Here is a 26,135-nt window from a genome sequence, read left to right as displayed (position 1 = left end):
AAATAGATATAAAGTTATTTTTGTTATGAGTAATTATTTAAAAACGAAACTGAATAACTTATTTTTTCAACCCAATTCGAGTTTTCGGGTTGGTTTAATTTTTGCACACCCTTAAGTGTTAGATCTGAACTCATGTAGTGGCAGCACAACTAGTTGCTTGAACCCATGAGCCAATAAAATAATGAAACTAGCACAGTAATTTAATCAGATTATGGAACGAAGCAATATCACATTTCATTGCATTTTCATGCTATCATGTGTGCGAAAACTTCAATATGAAATAAAGGGTTAGATAACGTAATGTGCAAGAAAAAGGGTTAAAGTCAGACTTTCTTGGTTTTCGTTTGAAAGCAGGTTTATTTTTGGATCTAGCTCCAATCTAGGGGGTGATCTTTGAGTCAAATTATACAAAAATATCACATTTCCTTGCATCTCATCCTATCATATGAGTAGAAACTTCCCTATCAAATAAAGGGTTAGATGACGTTACGTACAGTACAAGGAGGGTTAAGCTCAGTCTTTCTTGGTTTCGTTTGATAGCAGGTTTCTTTTTGTATCTAGCAGCAACGATGAGTCTGAGTCTGCTATGGCATTTCTAAATGGCTCAACAGACGATCGGAGAGATTCTGGTCCCTCTGTGGAAATTCTCTTACAGAGGGTGTCGAAATTGCTAATAACCTCAGTCAACCTCCCTTTCAGCTCACCAATCTGTACCTGCAATGCATGAACTGCCGTGTTTTTCCAAAGTGAATACTTGACAGAAGAAGGACAAAAACATAACAGGATGACATTTGGATCGAATATTTTGGGATTCTTTGAATTTTGCAAAATTTAAGGATTTTAAGAAAATATATTATTATTAAAAAAAGTACATAGATTGTATGGCATTTAGATTGAATATAAAATAAAAAAATTACGAGGATAACTTTAAAATAATATAATATTATAAGGATAATTTTTAAATAATAATATATTATAACTATTCATCACCCATTAGAAAAAGGCCAAATTATTTTTTAAATCCAAACCTTGCATGTTTTATCAATTAGTACGATCTAACCTTTTTAGTTTTTTACAAGTATGTCTAATTTGAGAGGTTTCTTTTTTGCAATTATATCCAAAGCTTAAAATGCATCTTTTAAATCCAAACCTTTGCGTCCTTTATCAATTGCGACCAAATTTTCATAATAACCTTTTTTAGAAGTTAGACAATCTTTAAATTCTTTGGTTGTAATTGACAACGAATGTAAAGATTTGGTTAAAAAAAATAAAACTCAAAGTTTTGAACACAATTACAAAAAAACCTTTCAAATTGGATATAATTGTAAAAATTAAAGGTTTGATTGTAATCGATAAAGGCCTTAAAAAAATAGGCAGATTTAAAGTTTCACATTAAGTGGGATTTTAAAATCTTAAAAAAAAAATTGTAATGAATAATGGATTTTTTAAATTCCATGAATTCTCATAATTTTTCAATTTTAGCTAACCATTTATTTTGTTTCAAGCTATAGATTTTACATAACACCTCATCTGAAATCCATCAATGATCCAAATGGTGCCTTATATTTTTTTGGAAGCTGACACTAAACTCATGTCTAATTATTTATTAGAAGGTCAGGTACAAAACTATTACTTTTCTTCTGAATTTTAAAAATTCACTTTCTCCCGACTTTTAGATTGAAAGTACTGAAGTTTTAAAATTTAAAAGGAAAATAATAATTTTGACCTAATCTTTGATGATGATAGTAATTTTTCGAGATTCACTGCCAGACGACTGACAAGTTACCTTCTGATAAATGTTGTGAAGTAGTCTTCATTGCAGTCACTGAAAAATTAAATCGTTGAAGCAGTTTGGTAGCCAGAGCATCTGCGACTTCTATCTTATTTTCAATATCTTCCTGCAATCATTTTCACCAAGGTATAGTGTAAGCAACCAGTTCCTTGGTTTTCCTAGCATAATAACAAAAGATTTCAGACAGTACAATAATAATAAAATCACTACAAGGATTTCAAAACACAGACTTTTCCAATTTTTGTGTGCTAAGAGCAAAACGAGAATACTGTTGCAATTAGCGAATAGTCTCTTCCTTCCAATATATCCTACACCTGTTATTGTACTAAACCCATTAAGCTACTGGTAGAGGAGAAACATAAAAACAAGTTAGGGTGGTTAAATAGCTTCTCATACTTGTTACTGGTATTATCTTGATCTACAAGAGAATCAGACTAATGAAGCATGTGTGTTGTTGAACTAACACATTATTCTATTTGCGATTAGATTTGATAAGCAGCTTAACATTGCACATTTTATCCAGTTTGCATTAATATAACATCTCATTACTAATCTGATTTATTCATCCTGACAACCTGCATATAAGAATATGCAAAGTTTCTCCGAAAATGTGTTCAAAAGTGATCTTGGTTCATATCCGATTCTGTGAGAATCTTAGACTAGAGTAAAATTCAATGTGTATACCCCTAAGGAAACGCTAGCATCAGAATCTAAAGTGTATATTTTCAAAAATTCATTTAATTGAGAAAAGATTAAATTTGAATTTCTCTGTCCAGCCCAAATGTCCAAATATCATCAAAAATTATAACTATGGCTAATATAATACACCTGAGGTCATAGCATACAAATCCCCCTGGCATACCTGTTTCTTGCCAATCTGTTGGGCCTTCTGTTCCTGCCATTCACGATACATTGAGAATAGCTCCAGTAGTACTTTTGGACTCACAGTAGCTACATTGATCATCAAAAATAAAGAGAAGGAAATTTAGAATTAAAAAGACCTTAAAGGGGCAATGAATAAACCAAATTAGAGGCAGAACTAGGACCTCAAAATGAATGAACCAAATCAACAGCCCATCAAGCAAGTTTCTAAGTAATTTCACGCAGTGTTTTAAGAAATTAGAAGAAAATAAATAAAATGGATGGTGATTTCATGTTCAAATTTATAGATCTCTAATCCCGATGTTCTTGCACCTCAATACTGAGCGTCTCATAAAGAATACTTTAGGGCAGCAGATGGAAAGATATTCTCTACAGAATAGCAAACAGCAAATCCTGTCAAAATCTAGTTTTTCCCTGGATTCCATACATGGACTAAAGTTCCTGCTTCCTCTCTTCAAAACAAAACATAGCCCTAGGCATTGACACCTTTTGGAGCTTGCAAATCTTATGCAATGGCATTCATTCAGTACAAGAAATAAATTCAGCCATATATGGAGGTACCTTCTCTTTTTATCGTTCAACCATAGGTCACAGCTTTGTTTTCTAATATTAAGGAAAACATCAAAGGAATGTCTGTGCTACTAAATCCAACTTTTTTGTATCCAAATGCTCTTACCGCTTTGGAAAAATCATAATTCTTCATTTTTCTTTTAAACAAAATGAAGATATTGATTCTACCAAACCCGCTCATCCAAGAATGTCACCTTTTGACCTTACTCTAGGTCCTGATTTCTTTATTTCTCTTCTTTTTGAACAAAATGAAGACATTAATCCTACCAAAGCCACTCATCCGGGAATGTCACCTTCTGACATTAGTCTAGCAATTCAAGAATGTACTCAACTCCTTTCACAGAACTTAATTGAATCCACTTGGTCAACTATGGATCTTATTGACATGAACAACATATTGCCTCTGAGTTAATGAAATTCCCAGACAAAGACATCTTTGAAAAACAAGTTCATCGATATTGGCAACTACTTGAGAGATTTTATTCCAAAAGGCGCTTAAGGAGTCCATTCCCTTCAATCCTCACTTAGAAACTAAAACATATTACAAATAGATACCAATGAAATATACTGGGAATCAATTTTGTAAGAGGAATTAGAAAAGAAACAAAGGAAATGTGCTTATTCTAGCGGAAAATTCTCAGAACTTGAGGTTCATTACCTTTCCATCTTTAAAGAGGTATTAGCCGCCATACATGGGATAAAGAAGTTTTAATTTCATCTTATCAGTCATAAGCTCAAAGTTCTTATGGACTGTTCCTTTTCTCCAGAATGCATTCAAAGGAAAAAATCGTTCCCAACAGTCAGCTACTCTGATGGAGTGAATGGTTCAATAAGTATGATTTTATGTTAGAGCAAATCAAAGGAAACAAAAAGCTTAATCCAGATTTTCTTAACCATCCTCTTCAATAGATGGCACAGATCATAGCGATGGTTAATGCATACAAATTTATCATGACGATAGAAGATTATCACTTGACTTGACCACCTCCTAGGGTTTCTAATAGCATGTCACTCAGCAGCCTTGAAACATTTGCAAAAAGTAGAATGTTCTATTATCAGTTAGAATATATCAGAAATTGTTGTTCTAGGTAAACCTATGAACTTGAAATTCATCCTAATAATTCATTGTCTAGAGTTTTCACTCTTATCTTATGGTACTTAACCCTCAAGAAGATAATTTCATCTGGCCGGGCTTCACTCATCTTTGTTATGTAGCCTATGTAATTAGACCTCTCAACTTTGCCGCTATATCAAGCTGGTTTTAATTTGAAGGAAAGCAATAAAATTCAAATTCAGCAATAAAACTGCCAATTTAAACCCTATAATTCAAATTCAGCAAAAAGAAAAAGAAACTCGAACTCCGACTTACTGTGAGTTGATGAAGATGAGGGCTTTCTCACTAAAATATCAGTCAAGCTGCTGTCTTGCTCCGGAATTGAAGTTAAAATTGGCCTGGACTACAATTACAGGTAAAACAAATGGAGTTAAAATGAGTTCAAAAGTGATAAAAGAAAAGGCAAGAAATGAGACATACATACAATTTGAAGTGAAGTAAGCTTGTCCAATATAGGATCAACACTTTGTGATCGCTCAGATACAGTAGTGATCTCATCACCAAATCCCTAAAAAGCAAATAAATTAAAAAATTGGGTGTTTAAACAAGTGAGTGAAAAGAAATGGATTGACAAGAAAATGAAATTATAATCATTCAGTTTAATTCACCTGAGAACCGGAGAGTGTAGATTCTGAAGCACCCATAGAATCTTCTACTTCCTCTTCTGCAATTTGTACGCTTCTTCTTCTTCTCTGCGCAGCTGCTTTTGCTGTGTCTTCCCAAATCTTGTGAACACTGATGAATTCTCTCGCCAATGCAGCTAAAAGGTGTTGCTTTTACGGACTTAATTACATAAACTAGACAACATTAAACAGCCTGAAAAGGAAGAGTCTAAACATAATTCTTTTTAAAAATAGTTTTCATTTTTTGTTTGTTTCCAAATTCTTTTCTTTTAATTTGGAAAATTAGAACCTCAAAAAACAAATTATATTTGGTTCATGTACCCTTTTTTTTTTATCTTGAAAGATATAAACCTATATTCAAAAGACCTAATCACTCAAAAACCCCTCACCTTTAAACTTTTTTTCAATTTTATCCCGACGTTGAAAATTTGTCAATTTTACCCACTTTTGAATTTTCCGTTTTCAATTGTACCCCAATATTTTAATTTTTGTTAATTTTTTTACTTAAATGATGAAATCATTCAATTAATTAAGTCTAAACATGAAATTAAATTCTTTTTTATTCAAAAAAATACAAATAAGTCCTTTATTTTTAAAAACTAACTAAAAACCATAATCAAATTAACACTAATTTAAATTCTTAATTAATTTAACTAAATTTAAATAAATTTTAAAAATATACAATCAATATATGCGAGACATGGAGAATGTTTTAAACAAATTTCCAAATGCAAAAGACGTTAATTTAATTTTTCAGGGTACAATTGAAACACAAAAATGCAAAATAGGGTAAAATTGACAAATTTTCAACGTCAGGGTATGATTGAAAAGGGGCTAAAAGGTCGGGGTTTTTTAAGACATTAGGCCTATTCAAAATATCATTCCTTTCCACCCGTATATTTATATTTTCAATATTTTGTTAAATAAAATATTATGTTATTGAGTTTTATGGTGTTTTTAGTGTGATTTAAAATATTTTAATGTTTTATTGTGTTGATGTATTTTTAGATTCGATCAAGATCTTATAGTATTCTAGACAGTCACATTTTTTATTTTTGATGAATCCAATTTTATGATTTTTTACTTATCTTGTGATGGTTCAAGCTTGTTTGTTGCTGAAGTTGGTTTCTGTAATTTTTATGATGATTCAAGTTTTATTATTGCATATTTTTTTGAAAAATCAAAATTTATATTAGTTTCAAGTAGTTATTTAATCCATCTTGAAGAACGTAAGATCTGCGATTATGACATTTATAATGTAGCATATATTTCTTTTTCTTTGTCATGACATTTATGATTGTAATTGTTTTTATCAAACTATTAAATTTATGTTGAATGTTAATACAAAGATTATTTTGTCAATTTCACACGAGTTGTGGGTTTTTTTGCGCATTTTATTGAAAATGAAGTTTTTGATCTTGGGTGACAAATTGAATGGACTTCATTCTTTTTAAATTTAATACCAAACTTTACAAATTGATATTTTAGGATCACTATAAAACTTCTACACAACAAATTTCAATTTTTATCTTTTCAAAAGGCTCACAAATCTGAGTATTAAATATTTAAATTTATCTCAAGGGAGCGAAGTTAAAATACGAAATTACAGCGCAAAATTCTTATTTCATGTGTGGAAGCAGTAGCTTATTGAGTACAGGCCGGAGCTGAGCTGATTAGAGTACATAACTAATAATCATATGATATGATTCACAACATCAAACATGTTCTCTTCCTTTGTCTAGGTAGTCTCAATCCAATTTTAAAACAACTAGCCGGAGATCAATTTGATGTTCCATCTAACAAAGGAAAAGAAGACATTTCAAGACAAAGGGACTGATTCAGATTTCTTTGTCACAGCAGGATCACTACTTCAAATGGTGCTCAAAAAGGGATGCCATCTCAATCTGCAAATTATAACATCAAGTGAACAAGATCAAATTTTCTAGTCTTCAATTACTTGCCAGCTCATCATATAAAGAAATCGCATCAGAGAAATAGTTATATAGACTCTGTCCGCCAACTCATCCGTGGACAATCCATGATATTTCACCATATTATTAAAATAATGTCGATAATATAATTTAGTTAATTAAATTTTCTACACATAAAATAATATGGTGGATGTCATTGGCTCTATCCATGGATAACGTGGTGGACAAAGTCTATGTAAGTATTTCTCCATCGCTAAGACTAGAAACTTCAATAGACATAAAACAGAGTAATAAGTGGAGAGTGATTCCAAACTAAACTGCAATTTTTACATGATGATAAGTATTATCCGGGGCTAGTTTTCAAAATGGCTACAAGCATGCATGGAAGTGCCTAAAGACGTGATACACAGATCAGATGTATAAGTGGAATAGACTTGACTGAACAACCGGGTAGTGTATCTTAATCATGATACTCAAAAACATATTATTGTCTGACAAAAGAAACTAGCACAATACTTTTCCTAATGACTACGCCTCATGACAATCTATTAAAGTGAGAAAAAAATAGTTCAAACTTCAAAGTAGTAGCAGCAAACCCACAAAGTGCAAAGATTAAGATTCTGAAAATCAAAGATGAACACAGGAATTTCCTAGATTTAATAATCAAATAACATCTTTCAAATATAACTTACAGCTGTCAGAGCAGCCTCAGCGCCCTTGTTCCCAGCCTTTCCCCCAGCTCGATTTAAAGCCTGTATTTATAGTGGCGTGTAAGATTCTCAGATGATTCAGATCCTTGTAGTTATTTTTATGCAACTGTTTAAATGTGTTAACCATAAGTTTACCTGGTCCATGTCATCACATGTTAGAACGCCAAATATGCATGGAACTCCTACAACATCACCAAGAAACAGCATCAATTTTAACTACGATGCCATGAAATTCAAGGTAATATTATTGAAGTAATTTTTCAAACCGTAGACAAAGACAATGAAAATGCATTTTTAGATTTAAAATAGGGACTCTATGCATCTTCCATCACTGGTAATTTTAATTTTCTAGTCTAGTTACCACACAGAAATTCAGGCCATGGTTGTTTTGAGTTTAAATCAATTCAAAGCATGAGGTATTTCTGCACTTTTAACATTATTAAATTCTAGGTGTTCTGTGTTGGTGACCAAAAAATCATGTCGGGTTATTTTTGTCATTTTTTTAACCTTTCAAACTGAAAAGGGAAAGGTCTGTTTGAACCGTTTTTTCCAATCCATCACTGTTCAACAGTATGTTGAGATGATATATTTCTGCTTTGGTCAGATGGGAGGCGTGCAAATTGCATTTCATGTTTCACTATATATGCAAAAAAAAAAGATGATTAACCAAGGAAACAAACAACAATAAACTAAAATATCGCTGAAATTTAAGCTTGAGAGATTCTATAATAGTCATAATGTAGGTGCGTACTGCTATAATTTTGTTTTTTTACAAAGTATATATTAATATTACTTTCTTTTTTTTATCACCATTGGATGAGTTACAATTGCTTTTATTCAATGATCAAATAGACAAAGTACACTAAAACAAAGTAACTATAGTAGAATTCCCTAAAATGTAATGCCAGTATAACAAGAAATAATCAAACTAAAAAATAGCATAAATAAACAATGCCCACCTGAATTAAGACCAGCAGATAGTACTCCAGATGCTGCGGAATTGGCAACTGCATCATAGTGGGATGTATCACCCCTTATCTACTAACAAGAAAAGAAATTGACAATTTCGGGTCAGCCAGCTGCTTGAACTTACTAAGAGCTAACTTAAGCGTCACATGTACTTTTCAATTTTAAATTGAACTTATAAGGAGGTACGTAATTACCACAGCTCCAATACATAAAATTGCATGGTAATTTCGTGATTTCCCTAGTCTCTCTGCAACAGCACCAATTTCAAAGCAGCCAGGAACCCAGACAACCTGCAATAGAATAATCAAGAGAATTACCATGCCATATCATAACTTTCCGAGGAACAGTGCTTGGAACAAAACAAAAGATCTGAAAAATGTTTCTGAACAGTTGCATACATCAATATCTTCTTCTTTCACCGAATATCTCTGGAAAGTTTCCAAAGCTCCCTCCAAAAGCTTCTTCGTCACAAGTTCGTTAAAACGGGCTATAACCTAACACGCGATTTCAGTAAATGAGAGCTAATTGAAAAATATTAAGAACAAATCAGCTACTTGAACAAGTATAATTAAACTAAAAATTTCAGTAAAGCACAATTAAACCTATAGCTTAAAAAATACGAGCAAGTATTAGAAAATGAAACTTACGACAGCAAAGCGCAGGCCCTCCGTTTTGGTGAGAGATCCAATCAAATGCTTAACAGCTGCCGTTTCAGCAAACGACGAACGCTCTTTCCTCGTCTCAATTGCAAGTCCAGTAGTAGTACTAGTAGTAATACCAAATCCTGTACATTCCAAATTCAAAATAAAAATGAATTGATGTTTTCGTTTCATAATTTAGGTACAAAAATGATTACAACTGAAACAAAACCTGAAGATGAAGCAGAAGACGAGAAAGATAGATTCACCGGCCGTTGAGAAGGAAATCCATGGCGGACTACATTGTTAGAATGGTGAAGAAACTGAGTTGAAGATGACAGACGGAGACGCGAAGCAGAGACTGAAGAAGCCATTCCGTTGCCGTTTCAGCTACCATGGCGGCTATTCTACTAATTTATTTTGATTTTGGATTCTCGTTTTTCGGTTTCTAAACTCTAAACGACACCGTTTGCTCGTCAATATATAATTCTTTTTTGATTCAAGAAACTCATAACGACGCCGTTTGTCTATGTCAATCAAATTCGAAGCCATCGCTTCAGTATAGAACGTCAGGCTGCGATTGTTATCCGAGAAAGTCAAAAAATGAGAACCAGAAATGCAGACGCTGCAAAAACACCTGTAACCCCTAAAAAGACGATGCCGGCTAGAAAACCCGCCGCCAAATCCACTCCTTCTACGACGGTTTCAGAGTCCACTACTCCTAAAACCATCTCCGCAAAACGCAGCGTTTCTGCCAAAGCTAAGCAAGCTAAAATCATCAACAACGATGCCACCACTCTCTCAACTATTGCCCCCGCTTCTGATTCAAAACCTGAACAACCTACTACAGGTGCGTATGTATATTAATTCGATTCGAATGATTTTTGTTAGGTTTTTTATTAGTGAAAAATTCGATCATTGCATATTTGTTGCCGCCAGTAATACGCACTTTAATTGAATTGGATGAATTGTGATCTTTTTTATTTGGTTTGTTATCGGATTGTAGTTGATGAAACTTTAGTAACACCAGAAGGGAAAATTGGGCCGAAAAAGAGAACTATAGTGAGGAAAGTAGTCAAGAAAGTAGTAAAGAAAGCCGCGGCAAAGGCTAAAACTCCGATTGGTGTAGATGATGTTGCTAGTGCGCAGACGCCGAAGGTGGAGGAAGAAACTGTTAAGGATAAGGATGAAGAAAGTATGAAGGAGAAAGGTGAATGTGTGATTGAGGTGGCTGAAGAATCTGTTAAGGAAGAAGAAATAGCTAGTGGAGTAGGAGAACTTGTTGTTGTTGAGAATGTCGAAGAGTCTGCCGAGAAGGGAAAAGAGAATACGGAAAGGGCAGTAGAAACTTTAGGAGGAGATACTAAAGAGGAGGAAGAAAATGTGATGGCTGTGGATGTGCATTCTAATGACATTATAGAGGACTCCAAGGATCAAGAACCGAGCATTGTAGATGAAGGAGAGGAAGTCAATGAAGAGACCATAGAGGTTGAGATTAAGGAGGATGCAAAAATTGAGGCTATTGAGACTGGAGCGAGTAAAGATAAGTTACAAGGAGAAGATAATCAACCTGTGCAGGATGAGTATGGTGGTGATGAGGGATATGAGGAGTATGCTGATCGAGTTGATCTTGAAGATCATGGGGATGATGATTTTGTAGAAGAAGATCCAGAGGAATTTATTGAAGAAACTGGGGCATTGGAAGAGGAACAGAAGGAACTAACAGCTGCTGTTAAGGAGCGCAAAAGTAAGAAAGAATATGAGATATTTGTTGGTGGCTTGGATAGGGAAGCTACAGAGGAAGATGTGAGAAAGGTCTTTGAGACGATTGGTGAAGTTGTTGAAGTTAGAGTGCATAGGAATCTTTTAACAAATAAAAGCAAGGGATATGCATTTGTGAAGTTTGCAAACAAGGAGCATGTAAAGTGTGCTTTGTCAGAAATGAAAAATCCTGTGGTATGAATCTCTATAAACTTTTGATTACAAGTATTTAAGTTATGTTTTAAAATCTATCATGTCTGTAGATTTGTGGAAAGAGGTGTGGTACTGCACCAAGTGAGGACAATGATACTTTGTTTTTGGGTAATATATGCAATACATGGACAAAGGAAGCAGTAAGTATCTCATAAATATGGTGGATGGTTAGTTGGTTCCATCCTGCATTTGTTCACCAATATCTAATAAAATTCTTGTTGACAGATTAGACAAAAGTTGAAGGATTATAGTGTTGAAGGTGTTGAGAACATCACTCTTGTTGCAGACGTTCAACATGAAGGCAGGAGTCGTGGTTTTGCATTTCTTGAGTTCTCTTGCCATGCTGATGCCATGCATGCGTACAAGAGGCTTCAAAAGCCTGATGTTGTATTTGGTCATCCAGAGAGAACCGCCAAAGTAGCATTTGCAGAACCCATACGTGAGCCTGATCCAGAAGTAATGGCCAACGTGAAGACCGTATTTCTTGATGGGCTTCCTCCTCATTGGGATGAAGATCGTGTGAGGCAGCACTTGCATGGTTACGGGGAGATTGTCCGAATTGTCCTGGCTCGAAATATGTCAACTGCTAAGAGAAAGGATTTTGGATTTGTTGATTTCTTATCCCATGAAGTCGCTATTTCTTGTATTGACAGAATAAACAACACAGAATTTTTTGATGGGAGCATAAAGGTTGTTGCTTTTCTTGATTTTGATCCTTAAGATTCTTTTTGGTGTCTCATGTGTTTGAAGATTTTGTTTCTTTTTTTCTTTTCATGTGTTCATTTTTTTTACTTTGTGCTATTTTTTTTCCCGCATTTTCTCTATGTTATGTTCATCATGAAATTTTTTTGGCATGCGTTCTGTGTCTTTGTTAAAATTTTGGCTGTTTGTTTCTCTTGGTGACTTTGCTCGTATTTCTTTTTAAAATAGTCTTTGATAAAGCATGCTTGGGCAACTGAATGTAAAGTGTTGAAAGCCCCTTTGCTGTCTCTAGTGTTTCTATATTTTCTATCCATTTTTCTTGTGTTCTCTTCTGTACATTGCAACTATTCATCTTTGAATATTTCCTCTATTCTCTTCATCTTGGGAAAAGATAGTTGTTCAGGAAGAATTCTTTTTTTCACTAGTGAATATTCTTCTCCGTTAGTGGTATTGGTGATTTTGCATTCTTTTCAATTAAAGATAGTCTATGAGAAAGCATGCTTCCCAGCTGAATGCATGGTGTTGAATCAAATCATCTAAGTGCATCTTCATTTTCAATATAGACATTAATATTGACATATCATGGTTTATCAACATCAGTTATCTACAAATCCATTCAAATATATTCTGTGGTATGCACAGTTAGATGAATGGTGTTTTAACAATTTTGAATCTAGTGTCTAAACTAGAAAGTAGCATTTGAAAATGACCTCTAAACGTTGTTGCATTATGGCAGACAAGAGTGAAAGCAAGGCTGTCAAATCCGATGCCTAAAACTCAGGCTGTTAAGGGTGGAATGTGTGGTGGTTTTCTGATAGATAGGGCTGGCGGTGGAAGCTCTTCAAGATTTGGTAATCCTTTTTGATTTTAAGGATTTGCAATATTTTCTCACTACCCTTAAGTTCCTTCCTTTAACTTATTATTCTTTGATAAACAGGAGGAAGAAATTTTGGCCGTGGTGGACATCACAACTGGGGAAATTTCCAGCGCGGTAGAGGTTTTTACCAACAGGGACGTGGTCAATCTAGTAGAACGGGCCCCAATGGGCATGATTTTAATAACAGATATATGGCATCACAGGGTAGGCCATTCAATGGGCAAGGTATCTCTATCCATGCTTTCACTTATTCATGCGGGTGCTATTGGAAATCTAATATTTGGCACTCAAATTTAGGAGGAAGAAGGGGCTCTTTCAGAGGCGGTTATCATCCTGATGGCAGAGGTTTTGGTGGTAATGGTCCATCAAGAACAAATTTCAATAGACCTTGGTATGATGCCCCTGAAAGAGGGCACGCAGACCATGCTTCCTCTAGGAGGCAGCCATTTCCTCAAGAAGAAGCCTTTGATAGACCCTATTATGAAAGGCATTTTGATGATCCTTATCTCAATGATGGTAGTGCACATGGGATGAAGCGGCCATTTTACATGACTGTATGTTGGATTTTTTCCGCTTTTCATTTGGGCTCCTAATATGTATGCCACACCAAGCTTTTCATCTATTTCTTCTTTGGTGCCTCTGTTTGTATTGAACACTTAACATTTTCTCTTGCTTCCAGGATTATGAAGCTGATTATGCAGAACCTAGTAGGCACAGGCCCCGATTAGATTATACTGATCCGGTAGTTCCATTTCGTGGGACACAGTACCGAGGTAGGAATATTTGTACCCAATCTTTTGTTTTATGGCATGGTTGTCTCGAGTCTCATAACGGTTTCTGATGTTTTTCTCATCGTTTTGGGATTATCTCTCAGATATGTATGGACCAGGCAATGATCCTTATTCTCAAGGTTATTATGGGCCTGATGTAAGTAATCAATCTTTCATCACATTTCATTTGAAGTTTTTGGCAGTTCTATGAAATTTATTTATTTTGGTTGCACTGCAGTATGGTCCATATCCACCATACAGGGGCGAGGCACCATACAGGGGCGAGGGTCCCTATAGAGGCGGTTACCACTATTAGGTCCATGAACACTTGGTAATGTCAATCTATTTGCTCTTAAATTCTCCTATTCGAATAAGCAAGATTGTGGACTAATATTTTTCCGCTTCAAACTTTCATTGACCAGGAACAGCTGGATGCATTCTATTGGTTACGGGCAAATGGCTTCTTGTTGAAAAATTTAGTTGAAGCCACCTTCTTTTGTTTTCATGGTGTCTTCTTTCTGTTTTTGCTCTCAATTTTCTCCCTCCCACCCCCACCCCCCTCTCTCTCTCCTCCTATGACATGGTGAAGTGTCTAGTTTAGGTCATGTCTCACAGGACATAGACTAAGTATTATGCTCCCTTTTTGTTGGAGACTTGATTCGACATTTATCTTTTTGATCTAGAAGGGAACTGCTTGAGGATTTGCTGGATGGATTATGCAAAACTGCATGTTTTTTGGTTCCTTACAAGTTGTAATCATCATGGACAATTATGCTTGAGATCCTTAATTTTTAAGCTGAATTGGTGACTTCAGTTTATGGAAGGACATTTTAAAGCAAGGGGTTTTACTGTGAAAAGTGCAGAAGTTAAAATATAAGGATGCTGAAGAAATCCATGCGGAGATTCCCTTGAATTTTTGTGACAAATGAACACTTTTAGAGATTGTATGCCTAAGATGTAGGAACTGTAAAATCTAAGACCTACTATCATATCCTGAGTATGCTGTGATGGTATAGAATCTGAATAAAAATTGAAGGTTGCTTGAGTTACAAGGGAGCATTTGATGTTGATTTTGATACCATATTTATGAATTTTCACTTATATTGTTACTTGGAATCTCGTTACATAGATTTATTTTGGCTGCTCATTTAATTGAACATTTTGGCATCTACTGCGAAAGCTCTTAGAGAGGTGTATCAGCCACTAGTGAATTTGAGTCTTGACTCTTGAGATCATAATTACTGTTTTATAATCATTGCATTTGAGGAGCGTGAATAATTAATAGGGTTCACTGCTTAGTTAGGCTAATTAGGATTATATGTTTTGATCAAGATTGTTATGGTAGGCTTTGAAACAGGAATTTTATGCTAGGAGACGGGACTTTATGGTGACAGACATGTCTTGTTTTGTGAATGGTTTTCAAATTGCAGACATGATAGTGGTGTGCCCGTAGGGATCATTGTTTTATAATGACCTATTGCAGCTAAGTGGCCGACGGTTAATGCAACATGGTTTTTTACTTTAAACAAATATTAAGCTATTTGTTTCTTTTCTTCGGTATCATGTTTTTCTGAATAATCGTCGCAAGGTGGTAGCGACATAGATGCATTTGGAAGTCAGTCAATGAGGAACAGTTACATGCTGTGGAAAGTCTACTACCTTATACTTGAAGTTTATTCAACTCGCCAAACTCTATGTTGAAACATACAATGTTTAGGGATCTAAAGAAGTTTGATAACCGAATAGAAATTGAATATCAAATTGGAAGGGACTGGTTACTTGAGCCCATCAATTGGATATTATCATTCACATTGGTGGGGCATAACTGAGTGAATATATTCTTAGTATAGCTTAATTCTTATTTTTGTGTTTTGTGCATACTTAATTTACTAGTGGACGATATTGGTATTAGTTGAGTTGGCATCCATCTATACTTTCTAAAACCTCAGGCTATAGATTAAGGCAAATTACTTGAATTTAAAATAGATTATTTGAAGCCATTCTTGTCGTGGGTGTCTTTACTCATGCAAAAGCGAACATTTACATAAAATTTTATGTGAAGGAATATTAATATTATTGATTGATTAGACTTACTTACCTTTGTTGTGCATTTAGGACGTACTGCTGGGTGTTAGTAGATTTTGTGAAGCATTGCTACTTGCCTTATATCATAGATCATGCTCTTATTCCTTATTCGCTTGGGGATACATGCTACTTGCGTTGTATCAAAGATCATGCTCCTGTTCCTTATTCGCTTGGGCATGCACGCTACTTGCGTTGTATCAAAGATCATGCTCTTTAATTATTTGCTTATGAAATATGAGTCTTTAGAGTGATAGTTGCAATATGAGACATGCCTTGTACTGATGAATATAAATGGCGGTAATTTTTTTATTTTTATTTTTGCTTTTACTAGAAATAGAGAAGACAGTTTGTATACTTGTAAGTGTTGAGAACGGGGTGGCATGCTTTGGATACATTAGAGCTTCTAGTTATCTGTAGCACTTGTAGTTGCTTAAGTTTTCTTTTGCAGACGGTGGCCATCCTTGCTTAGTGTGGCTGCTATATGAAAATCTACAAAGAATTTACTGGAATTGAAAAATAGACCTAAATCAACTGAAAGTGCCGAGCTCCCTAGCGCAATTAGTTGGCTTCTTTATTAATTTGGATGTTAATTTCTTGCTGGTTATTTGTTCTATTTTGCTATATTAAAAAATATATGATTTAGATGCTCATTGATTGTGTTTCTACTGCATCTATGATATGACTGCAAATATTTGATGATAGGTTTATGTTTCTAAAAAAATATTTTCTTGAAGCTTATGATGTAGGTTAAAGGATATATTATTTAATCTTTGGTGCTAATTATAACTCCTGCCTCACTCATTCTTCTACCTGTCTCACCTCTTCCCCGCCAATCTGTCTTTTGTTAATTTTCAAAGAGAGACAGGACTACTCGGTGAATCTTTAATCTGCACACTTGCTCTCCAGTCTTGCTCCTTTTAACTTTTTGCCACTTAAGCTGGTTGAAAAATATCAATAGTATTTATATTTTTCTTTCTACTGCATTGCTGTGAAACCATAAATCTCGCGGCCTAGATCCCCTGTTTCTCTATCTCACTGATTGCTGTCTTTGGTTTAACATCTTTACTATGCTAAGCTTTCTTGTCTGTTCCTATTTGATTTCAGTTGTCTTTGATACCATAGGGCTATCATTTGGTATAAATGTTAGATCATTATTTTATAAATTGTGTGATAGCAATTTCTTATGCTTTTTAAAGAATGAAGAACTCGATGTTTTTGAAATATCTCTAATGGGTTTACCATCACCATTCACCACTGTTGTCTCTGAAGCCTATTTGACATAGTCACTGTTTGTTAATGCCACCATTTGTACAGCTACTGTTGTTGGTATGACTAGCAACTGCTTTAATTAGCTCTAACACCTCCAGCATTGCGATTGCCACTTTGATTGTCAGCATCACCCATAGTCATTACAATCATTTTATCAAAATAACTACTGCTATTTCATATTTTGGTTTAAAAATACTGTTCCATTCTAAAATTTCTAACTAAAATAGATTGCACCATCCTGAAAGGGACCTTGGACTAGTTTATGCTAGTCTGGTGATGTTATTTTGTTTGTCAAGTGTAGCGGAAGTTGTTTACTATTCTATATGACTAGCTTGGCTCTGTTATCTTCCAAGAGCACGGTAATTGTCAAATTTGGTCCTTGGTGATTCTTGATGAACATAGACTAGTGATCACGGTGGTTGTCAAGATGGTATGTTATTTTGATGTAGTTGAGTTTGGTAGATTTGATATTTTGCCTTTAATTTTGGTATCTTTTAGTGGTCGTTTTACACTTTAAAGGCGGCTAATGTAGCTGTTGATTCTGTTGTTGATAGTGTTCAAACTGGGGCTGTTTCAACTCAAGACAGTGCCACTTTTCAAAATCAGGATGGGATTGTATGAGGTGATGTTGTTTTTATGCAGCCTTGATCTCATTGCCAGTCAACTTAGTGAACTTTTACTTACAGATAATTTGATTATGAGTGGAACCATGTTTGGTTTAATTTCAAAATTGCTTGTGGTTTTTCCATTTAAGATATAAGCATCTTCAGCTAAATCTTGATAAAGAACTTGTCGTCTGGTATATAACGCGTTTCAGGTTAGCTGTAGATTTTATTTTCCCTTATGCGTATTGTTATAGTTAAAAAGTAGTAGATATGATTTGTTTAGTTGGATTGTTTTTCATTAAAGTTAATTACATAACACTTAATTTTTAAAACTTTTTTTTTTGTCGGAATTTTGTGGAGAAATCGTAAATACAGAAAAGAAAAAGGAATTATAGTGGCAGTATCACTCTATAGCTACCTATTTTGTTGATAAGTTACTGTGTTTTGTTTTTGTCTAATTCGATGCTTCATTACAACATGCTGTATTTCTAGGTGTTTCAGTTTGGCACCAAGAAAAATAATGTTTTTTCTTTGTTAGTAATGTTAGTGCAATTGAGTATATTTCTAGTGGGTTCTTTAAAGATATCTGTATGGCTGATTCAATGTGTTATGTCTGGCTATGGACTTGGTACCAAATGCTGTTTCTATTACACTGGATGCATAAGTGCTCTTATAAAATTTTATTTATAGGTTTGTCTGATCAAACATTTTAGAGCTCTGCATACTGAATGCTCCTGCATAAGTTGTGTCCTTTTTTCTCTGTTAGTACCAAAATTTTGTCTCTTTTGCTGAGAATTAGTTGTTTATTTTTATTGATATTAGGTTCTTGGATTAAGTTTGAAGATCTTGGCCACTCTCTTTAAACATCGCAATTAAATACCATGCTCTTTCATGTATGTATGTCATTTTGGGCCTGTTTAGGATTTAGAGGTGAGCGTCAGCCGGTTTCACTTGCCCCAAATCATTTTTTTTGGTTTGATTTGTTTTTTTTCTGCTGGTAGTAAATTCACGTCGAACTTGTGGTAGGATAGCAAGCATGCTTTTGTTGTATTGAGCTGGTTTGAGTTTGAAGTGTGAATCTTGTATTTTTGGTCAAAATATTGAAATAAAGATATATGGAAATCGAGGTGCTTTGAGTCGAAATATTGATGTTTGAATCTTGATACAGTGATTTTGTTTTATTTATTCGTTTTGACTACCCATTAGTTGACATTCTGTTCTCTACTCGGAAGAATTTTCGAGCATGAAAAGGAATTTCCATAGTAGTTTACCTATGAAAATATAGCAGCGCATGAATATTTTCATGGCATGATTAGTGAATTTTAAACTAGGAGTGAAGCCTAAGGACAAAAATAGGTAGACTCTATATGTATAATTTGTATTGTTTTGGATTTTGATTTGTGTTAGGTAAATATATTGATACTATGAATATAGGAACATAACAGTGGCAGAAAGGAAACATAGTGGCATCACGGTGTCGGATGGTGATCATTATGAGATGGTGTCCGCAAGAGTGGTAGGAAAATTTGTACATCGGATGCATTACCGTCAGCAGTGTGTAATTTTAAGGATGTTTGTTAACAAAACGTAGTCGAGTGGGTAACGTTCCGCATATTTCAATAATTGAAGGAGTCGTAGTATATGTAATTAGATCAGATATCTCGAAAATATATGAGGTTGTAATGTAAAGTAACATTTTTCATATCCAACATTTTTCTTAGTGTTATTTTTGGTGTTCTTTTGGGTTTTTCGATATTGCTAATATCGAAAAATAAAGTAAAAATAAATCGGTTCAATTTTGGTTTATTTTTAGTTTATTTTTGTGTTTTTTAATCCAATATTTTTGTAAATATTTCTTTCTCAATATCTCAGGAAATTATTTTCACGTGTCATTATTTTGTAAATACTTTTTTCCGGGTAATTTAAAAAAAAAATCCATAAGAAAACTTAATTTTAATTAATTTAGTTGCTTTTTAGTATATTTTTTACATAAACAGTCGTTGTCAGTCTAATATTGACAGGCTAGTTTTATACTTCTATTGCAAGTATAAAAACAGCCTTCTCCTACATTAACCCACTAGTCGTCACCCATAGAATTCCAACCTTCTAAAATTAAAAAACAAAAATGGAGAAAACAAAGCAGCACAGTTTTTATTCAAAACCCTGAATGCATACCCAAATTTCAACCATTTTACCTCATTTTAAACACATCAGAATCTGCACTTTCTCCTCTTCAATCTGAACCAAAGTTGAATACTAAAAACTCAAATATACCCAGAAAAAATTACCCCCAAATTAACCCAAAAAACACATTCTCCAAATCCAAACCTTTAATGAAATACCAATATAAGTCGGTCATGCTGGAGATCCTATCCAAACAATCACACATCTCTGCCTTTCATTCACTCACTAATGTTCTGATTCCACTCCACGTGTACGTTTTAGATCAATCTTATACACGTTAGCAATCTTGATTACCTCAAAATTAACCAATCACTGAATTCTCTTATTTCCGACATAGATTCTTTTCTTACTATAAATAGAACCTTACCCTTATCAAATGACCTCATAATAGTAATTAGTAAATTATTGATCAGTGATCACACTATGTCAACTGATAAAGAAACAGAAGCTGCCGCTGCTGATGCCTGCGTTGAACAACCACCGTCTACGGCGGAGGAGGCAAAGCCAGCTAAAGAGAAGAAAACAAGGGCTCCTAAAGAAAAGAAACCTAAACAACCCAAGACTGCTGCTCATCCTCCATATTTTCAGGTAAAATCTTGATTAACTTTCTTGATTAATCATCTTATATGAACTTAATTAGTTTCTAATTATCTTGAATACCCAGATGATCAAAGAAGCCATATTTGCTTTAGATGAAAAGAGCGGATCAAGCCCATATGCCATAGCTAAGTACATGGAAGAGAAGCACAAAGCAGTTCTACCTTCAAATTTCAAGAAAATTTTATCTCTGCAATTGAAAAACTCGGCCGCAAGAGGAAAACTAATCAAGATCAGAGCTTCTTATAAGTTATCTGATTCGAACAAGAAAGAAAAGGACACCAAGGTTTCAAAAGCTGCAACTAATAAGACACAGACGAAACCTAAAAAAACTGGTGCTGTTACTACAAGAAAGACGAGATCATTGAATAAAGTTGAGGCTCCGAAGAAAGGTGGGGGTTCTAAAAAGGCGAAGAAGACGGGTTCTGCTAAACCTAAACAGCCTAAATCGATCAAGTCCCCTGCTGCTAAAAGAACCAAGAAAGTTGCTGTTGCTAATGCTGCTTAAAAACTAAGATTAGTGTGTAAATTAGTGTCTTTAAATTACGATGATGACTGTAATTAGCATAATAATGGTGGGCGTGTTTCTCTGTAAATTAATCAAGTGTTTTACTTTTTATATAAGTTGGGTCTTTTTGTAATCTATGCAGGTTGGTGAGTTTTTGAAATAAGAACTCAAGTTTTGGCTAATGATTTTTTCTTGGTTTCTTTTTTATCTGGAAGAAAATATCTCTGAATTTTGAGTAATACTAATTGAATTTAGGGCTAGTGTTTTATGGAAGGATTAGATTGGGGCAGGGAAGGTTATGGGGCATTAATCAAGGACCTCTAATTTTAAGCCATGTGGAATGGCAAGAATAGGTTTTTTTTTTCTTCCAAAAGATAACATGATCAAAGTATAATTTAAAAAATCATATCACAATATTAAAACTATATGATCTTTCAAGTATTAATCTATCAATAATTTAATAAATAACAAAAAAAAACAAATACAACAATAAAGAAAACCAGCAAAAATAGTAATCCAAAATAAGAAGAAACAAACCGTTGATCCCGCTAAAATTGCCATCTTGGGCCGCAAATGATAGCAACAAAGTTCCGTTGCGTGCGGGGTCTTGAGTATGACCCATTTTCAATTAGACCTTGAAACCGCTAGATCCGTTGAAGTTGAGTATTTCCAATCATCTTTGTTCATAAAATTTTTATGAGATTAGATAGAAAAACCTACAAAATTTTAGATTCATAAGATTTAAGAAGACAAACCACAAAATGAATATAAACTTAAAAAAAATTCTTTCAAAAAAAGGATAAACTCCATATCGGAGAGGAATAAAAACATAGAGATTTATTCAATAAAGAGGAAAACGATATATTATCTATTTATTTATGGGCGGAAATGAGGTGATTTTCGATCGAAACCGGAAAATCACCTTTTCCAACCTTTTAAAGGATGAATATGAAGAAAACTTTTTAGAGAGAAAGGAGAGGAAAATTTTAGAGAGAACTCACTAGCATTTTGGAACCAATTGAAACAATCAAATTCGAATGGCAAGAATAGGTGACTCATTTGGATGATTATAAGAATTTCTCAGAATAATGTCATTTTGCTAGAGAAATCTGTGAATGTTGTGCAATTGATTGTGATCTTATATGTAGATACTAAACTTTTAACAAAAAATATTTTTATGCTATTAAATTTTGATTCATGGTAATTCATTTTTTGAGCTCATAAAATTTGTGTAAATAACTTTTTTAATAGAAACCAGACATAGTTATCCTAACAAGCTAAGTTTCACTTATTTTTAAATTTAAGAAATGAGTAGCACCAATTAAAACTTAAAGATATAGTAATTGTATTCTTTTTCATGAAAGTTAGGTGTATTTGTAACTTTTTTTTTTTTTTTTTGAAAAGGTGTAACTTTTATTTAAAACGTATCTACACACTACACGGTATATCTTTTAAAATTTTAATAGAAATTAAAAATACTTTAGACATAGCGAGTAATTTGAAATATAATGAATAATAGATAATTTGACAAATAATTTTTTAATTGCTAACAATATTTTTAAAATTAACTATAGTTATGGATGATTTAACCGATGTAATTTATCTTGAAAAACTGCTAAGTATAAATTTATAAACTTTGAAAAAAAAAGGAGGATATGAACGAGCATAACGAGAAAATTTAACCATCAGTCTACGATTTATGGTCCAAAAATGTTGACATGGACGCCACAAAAAAAGGAAAAAAAGATACATTACAGTTTCAAATTGTTTACACTGTTGCTTATATTTCTATAGTACCTGAAAAGGTGAGAAATATGTTAAACCAAACGGTGTCGTTTTAGCCTATCAGTAAATTCCATTTCCGACTTATAAAAGCCAGCAACTATCCCACGATATATCCCACGATATCCCATCCATAGTGGCCACATTTTCGAAATTCGAAATAGTAAAAAGAAAAGAAACGTTTCTTTCTCCTAGGTAAGTTCCATTCCCGCAGAAACCTAGATCCATCGTCTTTTTCTTTTCAAAAAGATAAAAGATCGATCGTACTTCTCTGTTATTCTCCGATTCGATCTTCTACATTTACCCTAACAACTGTGTTTCAATTTTTTTTTTTTTTTTAATTTGTAAGTTTGTAATTTGCAGGTAATTTGAAAAACAATGGCTCGTACCAAACAAACCGCTCGCAAATCCACCGGCGGCAAGGCTCCTCGCAAGCAACTCGCTACTAAGGTCCTCTCTCTCGTTTCCTTTACGTATTTATTTTTTGTTTTGGTTTGTTCTTCAAGTTTGTATGCCGTTATCCTGTAATTATTTTTGCGTGTTTTTCCTTCTTGTGTGAAAATATTTAATTATTTTCGTTTTCACTAACGAAATGGAGTCATTTATGTGTTGTAATTAATTTTCAGAACATTTTTGATTTAGGGTACTAGACAAACACATAACCCAGTTATGCGTTTTGAATTTGTATTATAAGTTGTTAAACCTAATTTAGGCTGAATTGACTGCTATTTTGATTTGCCTACACTAGCAATGTTTTTTTAAGTGGATTTTCCTGTTCTATTTGCTCTGTACTGGCTTATGATGAAGCATATTTGAGTTGATGGTGGTGTTATGTATTCTTGGTTTTTGTTCGAATAGCTGGATGAATGAACTTCGTTTGATCTTTTTATGTTATGTGCTAAATTAGGATGAAAAGAAATTATATCTTTGGCATCTTTGGCTCTATCAGAATGTTGTTAGTTGTCAATTTTCTCATATTTGGTTCTTTTCTTGAAATTTCAGGCTGCAAGGAAGTCTGCACCCACGACTGGTGGAGTCAAGAAGCCTCATCGTTACCGCCCTGGTACTGTGGCTCTTCGGTAGGTTTTCTTTCTCATGACCCTTTAAATAGTTATATATTCTGGTCATAATAAGTTGATAATTGTGAGATTCATGTCTTTTCAACAGTGAGATTCGTAAGTATCAGAAAAGTACTGAACTTTTGATCCGTAAGCTGCCTTTTCAACGTCTTGTTCGTGAAATTGCACAAGATTTCAAGGTAATAATTTGTATGCAAAATTACTGTTTTCTTTTGTTTAATTCAATTATCTTTCTCATATATGGCAATTAGTTACATTTGGTTTGTGTTTAGACGGATTTGAGGTTTCAGAGCCATGCAGTTCTTGCTCTTCAGGAGGCAGCAGAGGCATATCTTGTAGGTTTATTTGAGGACACTAATCTCTGTGCCATCCATGCTAAGAGGGTCACCATTATGCCCAAGGACATCCAACTTGCTAGGCGTATTCGTGGTGAAAGGGCCTAAACTTTAATTCCTGTATGTTTGTTTAGGTCACTGCTCATATCCTCCTACGTTTTGCTATCTACTGTTCTATTCCTATCTATAGTGACACAAACTGGTAGTGTACTACTTAACTGAATATCGGTAGTATCTGTACTTCACTCGTGTAAGATGACATATGTGAATTAACTCTTTATCTACCTTGTTTAGAGACATATATGGTATTATTATGTCGTTCAGTTGTGTCTTCTCATCATTACATATTTGCCATCTGCATCAATATTTTGGACATGATCTCTTATCTTGGTCTTATGTTGATTATTTCCGGGTTCTTCTGAGTTCTTGGCTTTTGGGTTCTGATATTGCATAGATTTGGTGTTAGTGAGTTGTTGCATTTTATTGTAACAATTTGGTATTAGGATTGGTTCGGTGCATCTATTGTTGATTCGAATGAGAATCTGTTGATACTTTAAGGGAACCTTTTAACTATTTCAGTTTGGCCATGACATTGAAATGAATTGGTGTGCTTTCTGGCTTTTTGCTATGCCTGTAATGAAATTAGTGCGTGGTTCGTAATCTTAATGTTCATTGCTTAATTTATCTTCTTCAATGTAAAAACTGAATGAAATTGAAGTGTGAGGAGGTAGCCTATTGGGGGCTGGGATTCATTTTGTTCATGGTATTCGTCATAATATTTAGGCCTCTGCAACTCCATGTGTCTTGTTCATATAATCTGTTATTTATATTTTATTTAATGTGATTTGTGAATGAATTTGTATAATATCAAATATTAATCAATCTTTTTGAAGTTGAAAAAAGAGGTTTTTTTTTAAACATAAATAAATGCATTTTATTATTAGTGCTGTGATCATATTTATTCTTTTTTTCGGCCTTCATCATATGTAGTCCATTGCAACTTTCATGTTATTGGGCCAAGTCCATAGTTTTCTATTCATGCTTGTAGATCGCAGGACTGCTTTGTTAGTCTTTTTTTAGGCCAATGCATAGCAAAGCAGGCTTTTTTTAAACTGAGTTTTGTAACGACCTGACACAAGCCTAGTCTTCAAATTTTTTATATTTTTGAGTTTAGAATTTAGAATTAAATTTATAGACACGACATATATGTTATTTCTTAGTTATTTAATGCTACATATAGTAATTCATAATGAAGATTGCAAAATAAAAATGAAATTAGAAACTAAATTTTTACACTCTAGAATTGAAAATTTGGTCATGTTCTATATATATATATTCAAGTTTTTATAGACTTTGACTTCATTGTAGATAAAATGTGAATTATTTTGTGCCAACTATTGTAGAGAAAAATCTCAGGTCATATCATATTTTTATGAAATAACTTATTAACTACAAGAGGCAATTGAAAATCTTGTTTAATTGGAGAGCTGAATTTAACCAAATCGATTAGATTCAGTTTGACTAATCTCATATTCAATTTAATTGATAAATTTAAAATTTAAAATAATTTTGGTTTATTTTGATGTTTGGTTAAATAAAACTCTGGCTAAACTTTGAACTGAACTAATATTGTATACTTAATTATGGAACCTCAAAATGCAGCAGATCCTAAGAGAGAGGAGAGATTGATTTTTTTTTTTTTTGAAAACAGCAGACAATTTTATTCCAACAAATCCGAAGCAATAACAAATGAAAGGAATTCAGAATAATTCGAGAACCATTCCTGATGACCTGAAATAGACCTAACATTTTGCGCAAAAACAATGCGCAAAGACATTAAAACTTGGCTAAATGTTGTACTTTAGCCAAGTTTTTATGTCTTTTTTTAAAACAAAACTTAAGTATTTTGATGTTACCGTTTGAGTCGCATTTTCACTTAGCTTGAGTCGATATTTTTTTTATTAATCTAACTTTTTGGTTATGCGAGTTAAATCCATCGAAAATTGAGTTATATAGGCGGGACTATTATAAGAAAAATGCTTTATATTCACTGATTTGTACCATCTTCGTTTTTCCTTCTTACGTGTTAAATTTTTATTTGTTCAATTGTTTTCTAAAAATATACAGCTCAAATAAAAA

General features: G+C 33.7%; 5 protein-coding genes across 12 annotated transcripts; 3 read left to right on the top strand and 2 right to left on the bottom strand.

The window, feature by feature from the left end:
- Positions 1-317: 317 nt before the first annotated feature.
- Positions 318-5,230, bottom strand: LOC126676923 (uncharacterized). Of its 5 annotated transcripts, none has more exons than XM_050371258.2 (6): positions 4,967-5,223; positions 4,783-4,866; positions 4,614-4,701; positions 2,655-2,743; positions 1,787-1,898; positions 318-728 (listed from the first exon to the last, which is right to left on the bottom strand). In XM_050371258.2, exons 1-6 carry the CDS (start codon positions 5,000-5,002, stop codon positions 514-516), a joined length of 624 nt encoding a protein of 207 aa, XP_050227215.1. In that variant the 5' UTR covers positions 5,003-5,223; the 3' UTR covers positions 318-513. The 5 variants fall into 5 exon arrangements, with proteins under 5 accessions (XP_050227215.1, XP_050227216.1, XP_050227217.1 ...); XM_050371264.2 differs by having other exon boundaries at positions 604-714; positions 4,967-5,230; XM_050371259.2 differs by lacking the exon at positions 4,967-5,223 and having other exon boundaries at positions 4,779-4,862.
- A 1,341-nt stretch (positions 5,231-6,571) lies between these two features.
- LOC126677521 (6,7-dimethyl-8-ribityllumazine synthase, chloroplastic) lies at positions 6,572-9,636 on the bottom strand. Its single transcript, XM_050372184.2, has 8 exons — positions 9,462-9,636; positions 9,239-9,375; positions 8,990-9,085; positions 8,786-8,881; positions 8,582-8,660; positions 7,758-7,804; positions 7,605-7,664; positions 6,572-6,885 (listed from the first exon to the last, which is right to left on the bottom strand). Exons 1-8 carry the CDS (start codon positions 9,601-9,603, stop codon positions 6,847-6,849), a joined length of 696 nt encoding a protein of 231 aa, XP_050228141.1. The 5' UTR covers positions 9,604-9,636; the 3' UTR covers positions 6,572-6,846.
- Positions 9,637-9,738: 102 nt separating this feature from the next.
- Positions 9,739-14,661, top strand: LOC126677519 (uncharacterized). 4 transcript variants are annotated; one of them, XM_050372182.2, is made up of 11 exons: positions 9,739-10,079; positions 10,236-11,185; positions 11,254-11,343; positions 11,429-11,893; positions 12,642-12,756; positions 12,843-12,986; positions 13,080-13,336; positions 13,462-13,555; positions 13,657-13,709; positions 13,791-13,883; positions 13,975-14,661. In XM_050372182.2, exons 1-10 carry the CDS (start codon positions 9,833-9,835, stop codon positions 13,866-13,868), a joined length of 2,493 nt encoding a protein of 830 aa, XP_050228139.1. In that variant the 5' UTR covers positions 9,739-9,832; the 3' UTR covers positions 13,869-13,883; positions 13,975-14,661. The 4 variants fall into 4 exon arrangements, with proteins under 4 accessions (XP_050228139.1, XP_050228138.1, XP_050228137.1 ...); XM_050372181.2 differs by having other exon boundaries at positions 12,843-13,007; positions 13,981-14,661; XM_050372180.2 differs by having other exon boundaries at positions 12,843-13,007.
- Positions 14,662-20,078: 5,417 nt separating this feature from the next.
- Positions 20,079-20,982, top strand: LOC126677522 (histone H1). Its single transcript, XM_050372185.1, has 2 exons — positions 20,079-20,283; positions 20,360-20,982. The coding sequence occupies exons 1-2, from the start codon at positions 20,119-20,121 to the stop codon at positions 20,798-20,800; spliced, it is 606 nt and encodes a 201-aa protein (XP_050228142.1). The 5' UTR covers positions 20,079-20,118; the 3' UTR covers positions 20,801-20,982.
- A 1,687-nt stretch (positions 20,983-22,669) lies between these two features.
- Positions 22,670-24,319, top strand: LOC126677864 (histone H3.3). The gene is made up of 5 exons (XM_050372678.2): positions 22,670-22,777; positions 22,946-23,032; positions 23,585-23,661; positions 23,750-23,840; positions 23,934-24,319. The coding sequence occupies exons 2-5, from the start codon at positions 22,961-22,963 to the stop codon at positions 24,102-24,104; spliced, it is 411 nt and encodes a 136-aa protein (XP_050228635.1). The 5' UTR covers positions 22,670-22,777; positions 22,946-22,960; the 3' UTR covers positions 24,105-24,319.
- The last annotated feature ends 1,816 nt before the right edge of the window (positions 24,320-26,135 follow it).

This window comes from Mercurialis annua, linkage group LG4 (genome assembly GCF_937616625.2).
Source record: "Mercurialis annua linkage group LG4, ddMerAnnu1.2, whole genome shotgun sequence".
In the NCBI taxonomy this organism is placed as follows: Eukaryota; Viridiplantae; Streptophyta; class Magnoliopsida; order Malpighiales; family Euphorbiaceae; genus Mercurialis; species Mercurialis annua.
This window is presented reverse-complemented; position numbering and strand designations above follow the sequence as displayed.

Bases quoted from the DNA above. Each gene is read 5' to 3' on its own strand.
- LOC126676923 (XM_050371258.2), bottom strand. From the start codon at position 5,002: ATGGGTGCTTCAGAATCTACACTCTCCGGTTCTCAG. The intron at 4,867-4,966 runs GTGAATTAAACT...TTTGCTTTTTAG, and splicing joins CTACACTCTCCGGTTCTCAG to GGATTTGGTGATGAGATCAC. The intron at 2,744-4,613 runs GTAAGTCGGAGT...TGATCAATGTAG, and splicing joins CTCATCTTCATCAACTCACA to CTACTGTGAGTCCAAAAGTA.
- LOC126677521 (XM_050372184.2), bottom strand. From the start codon at position 9,603: ATGGCTTCTTCAGTCTCTGCTTCGCGTCTCCGTCTGTCATCTTCAACT. The intron at 7,805-8,581 runs GTGGGCATTGTT...GTGATGTTGTAG, and splicing joins ATCTGCTGGTCTTAATTCAG to GAGTTCCATGCATATTTGGC. The intron at 6,886-7,604 runs GTAAGTTATATT...TATAATTTGCAG, and splicing joins CTGAGGCTGCTCTGACAGCT to ATTGAGATGGCATCCCTTTT.
- LOC126677519 (XM_050372181.2), top strand. From the start codon at position 9,833: ATGAGAACCAGAAATGCAGACGCTGCAAAAACACCTGTAACCCCTAAA. The intron at 10,080-10,235 runs GTGCGTATGTAT...ATCGGATTGTAG, and splicing joins ACCTGAACAACCTACTACAG to TTGATGAAACTTTAGTAACA. The intron at 11,894-12,641 runs GTTGTTGCTTTT...GCATTATGGCAG, and splicing joins TTTTTGATGGGAGCATAAAG to ACAAGAGTGAAAGCAAGGCT.
- LOC126677522 (XM_050372185.1), top strand. From the start codon at position 20,119: ATGTCAACTGATAAAGAAACAGAAGCTGCCGCTGCTGATGCCTGCGTT. The intron at 20,284-20,359 runs GTAAAATCTTGA...TTGAATACCCAG, and splicing joins CTCATCCTCCATATTTTCAG to ATGATCAAAGAAGCCATATT.
- LOC126677864 (XM_050372678.2), top strand. From the start codon at position 22,961: ATGGCTCGTACCAAACAAACCGCTCGCAAATCCACCGGCGGCAAGGCT. The intron at 23,033-23,584 runs GTCCTCTCTCTC...TTGAAATTTCAG, and splicing joins GCAAGCAACTCGCTACTAAG to GCTGCAAGGAAGTCTGCACC. The intron at 23,662-23,749 runs GTAGGTTTTCTT...TCTTTTCAACAG, and splicing joins CCTGGTACTGTGGCTCTTCG to TGAGATTCGTAAGTATCAGA.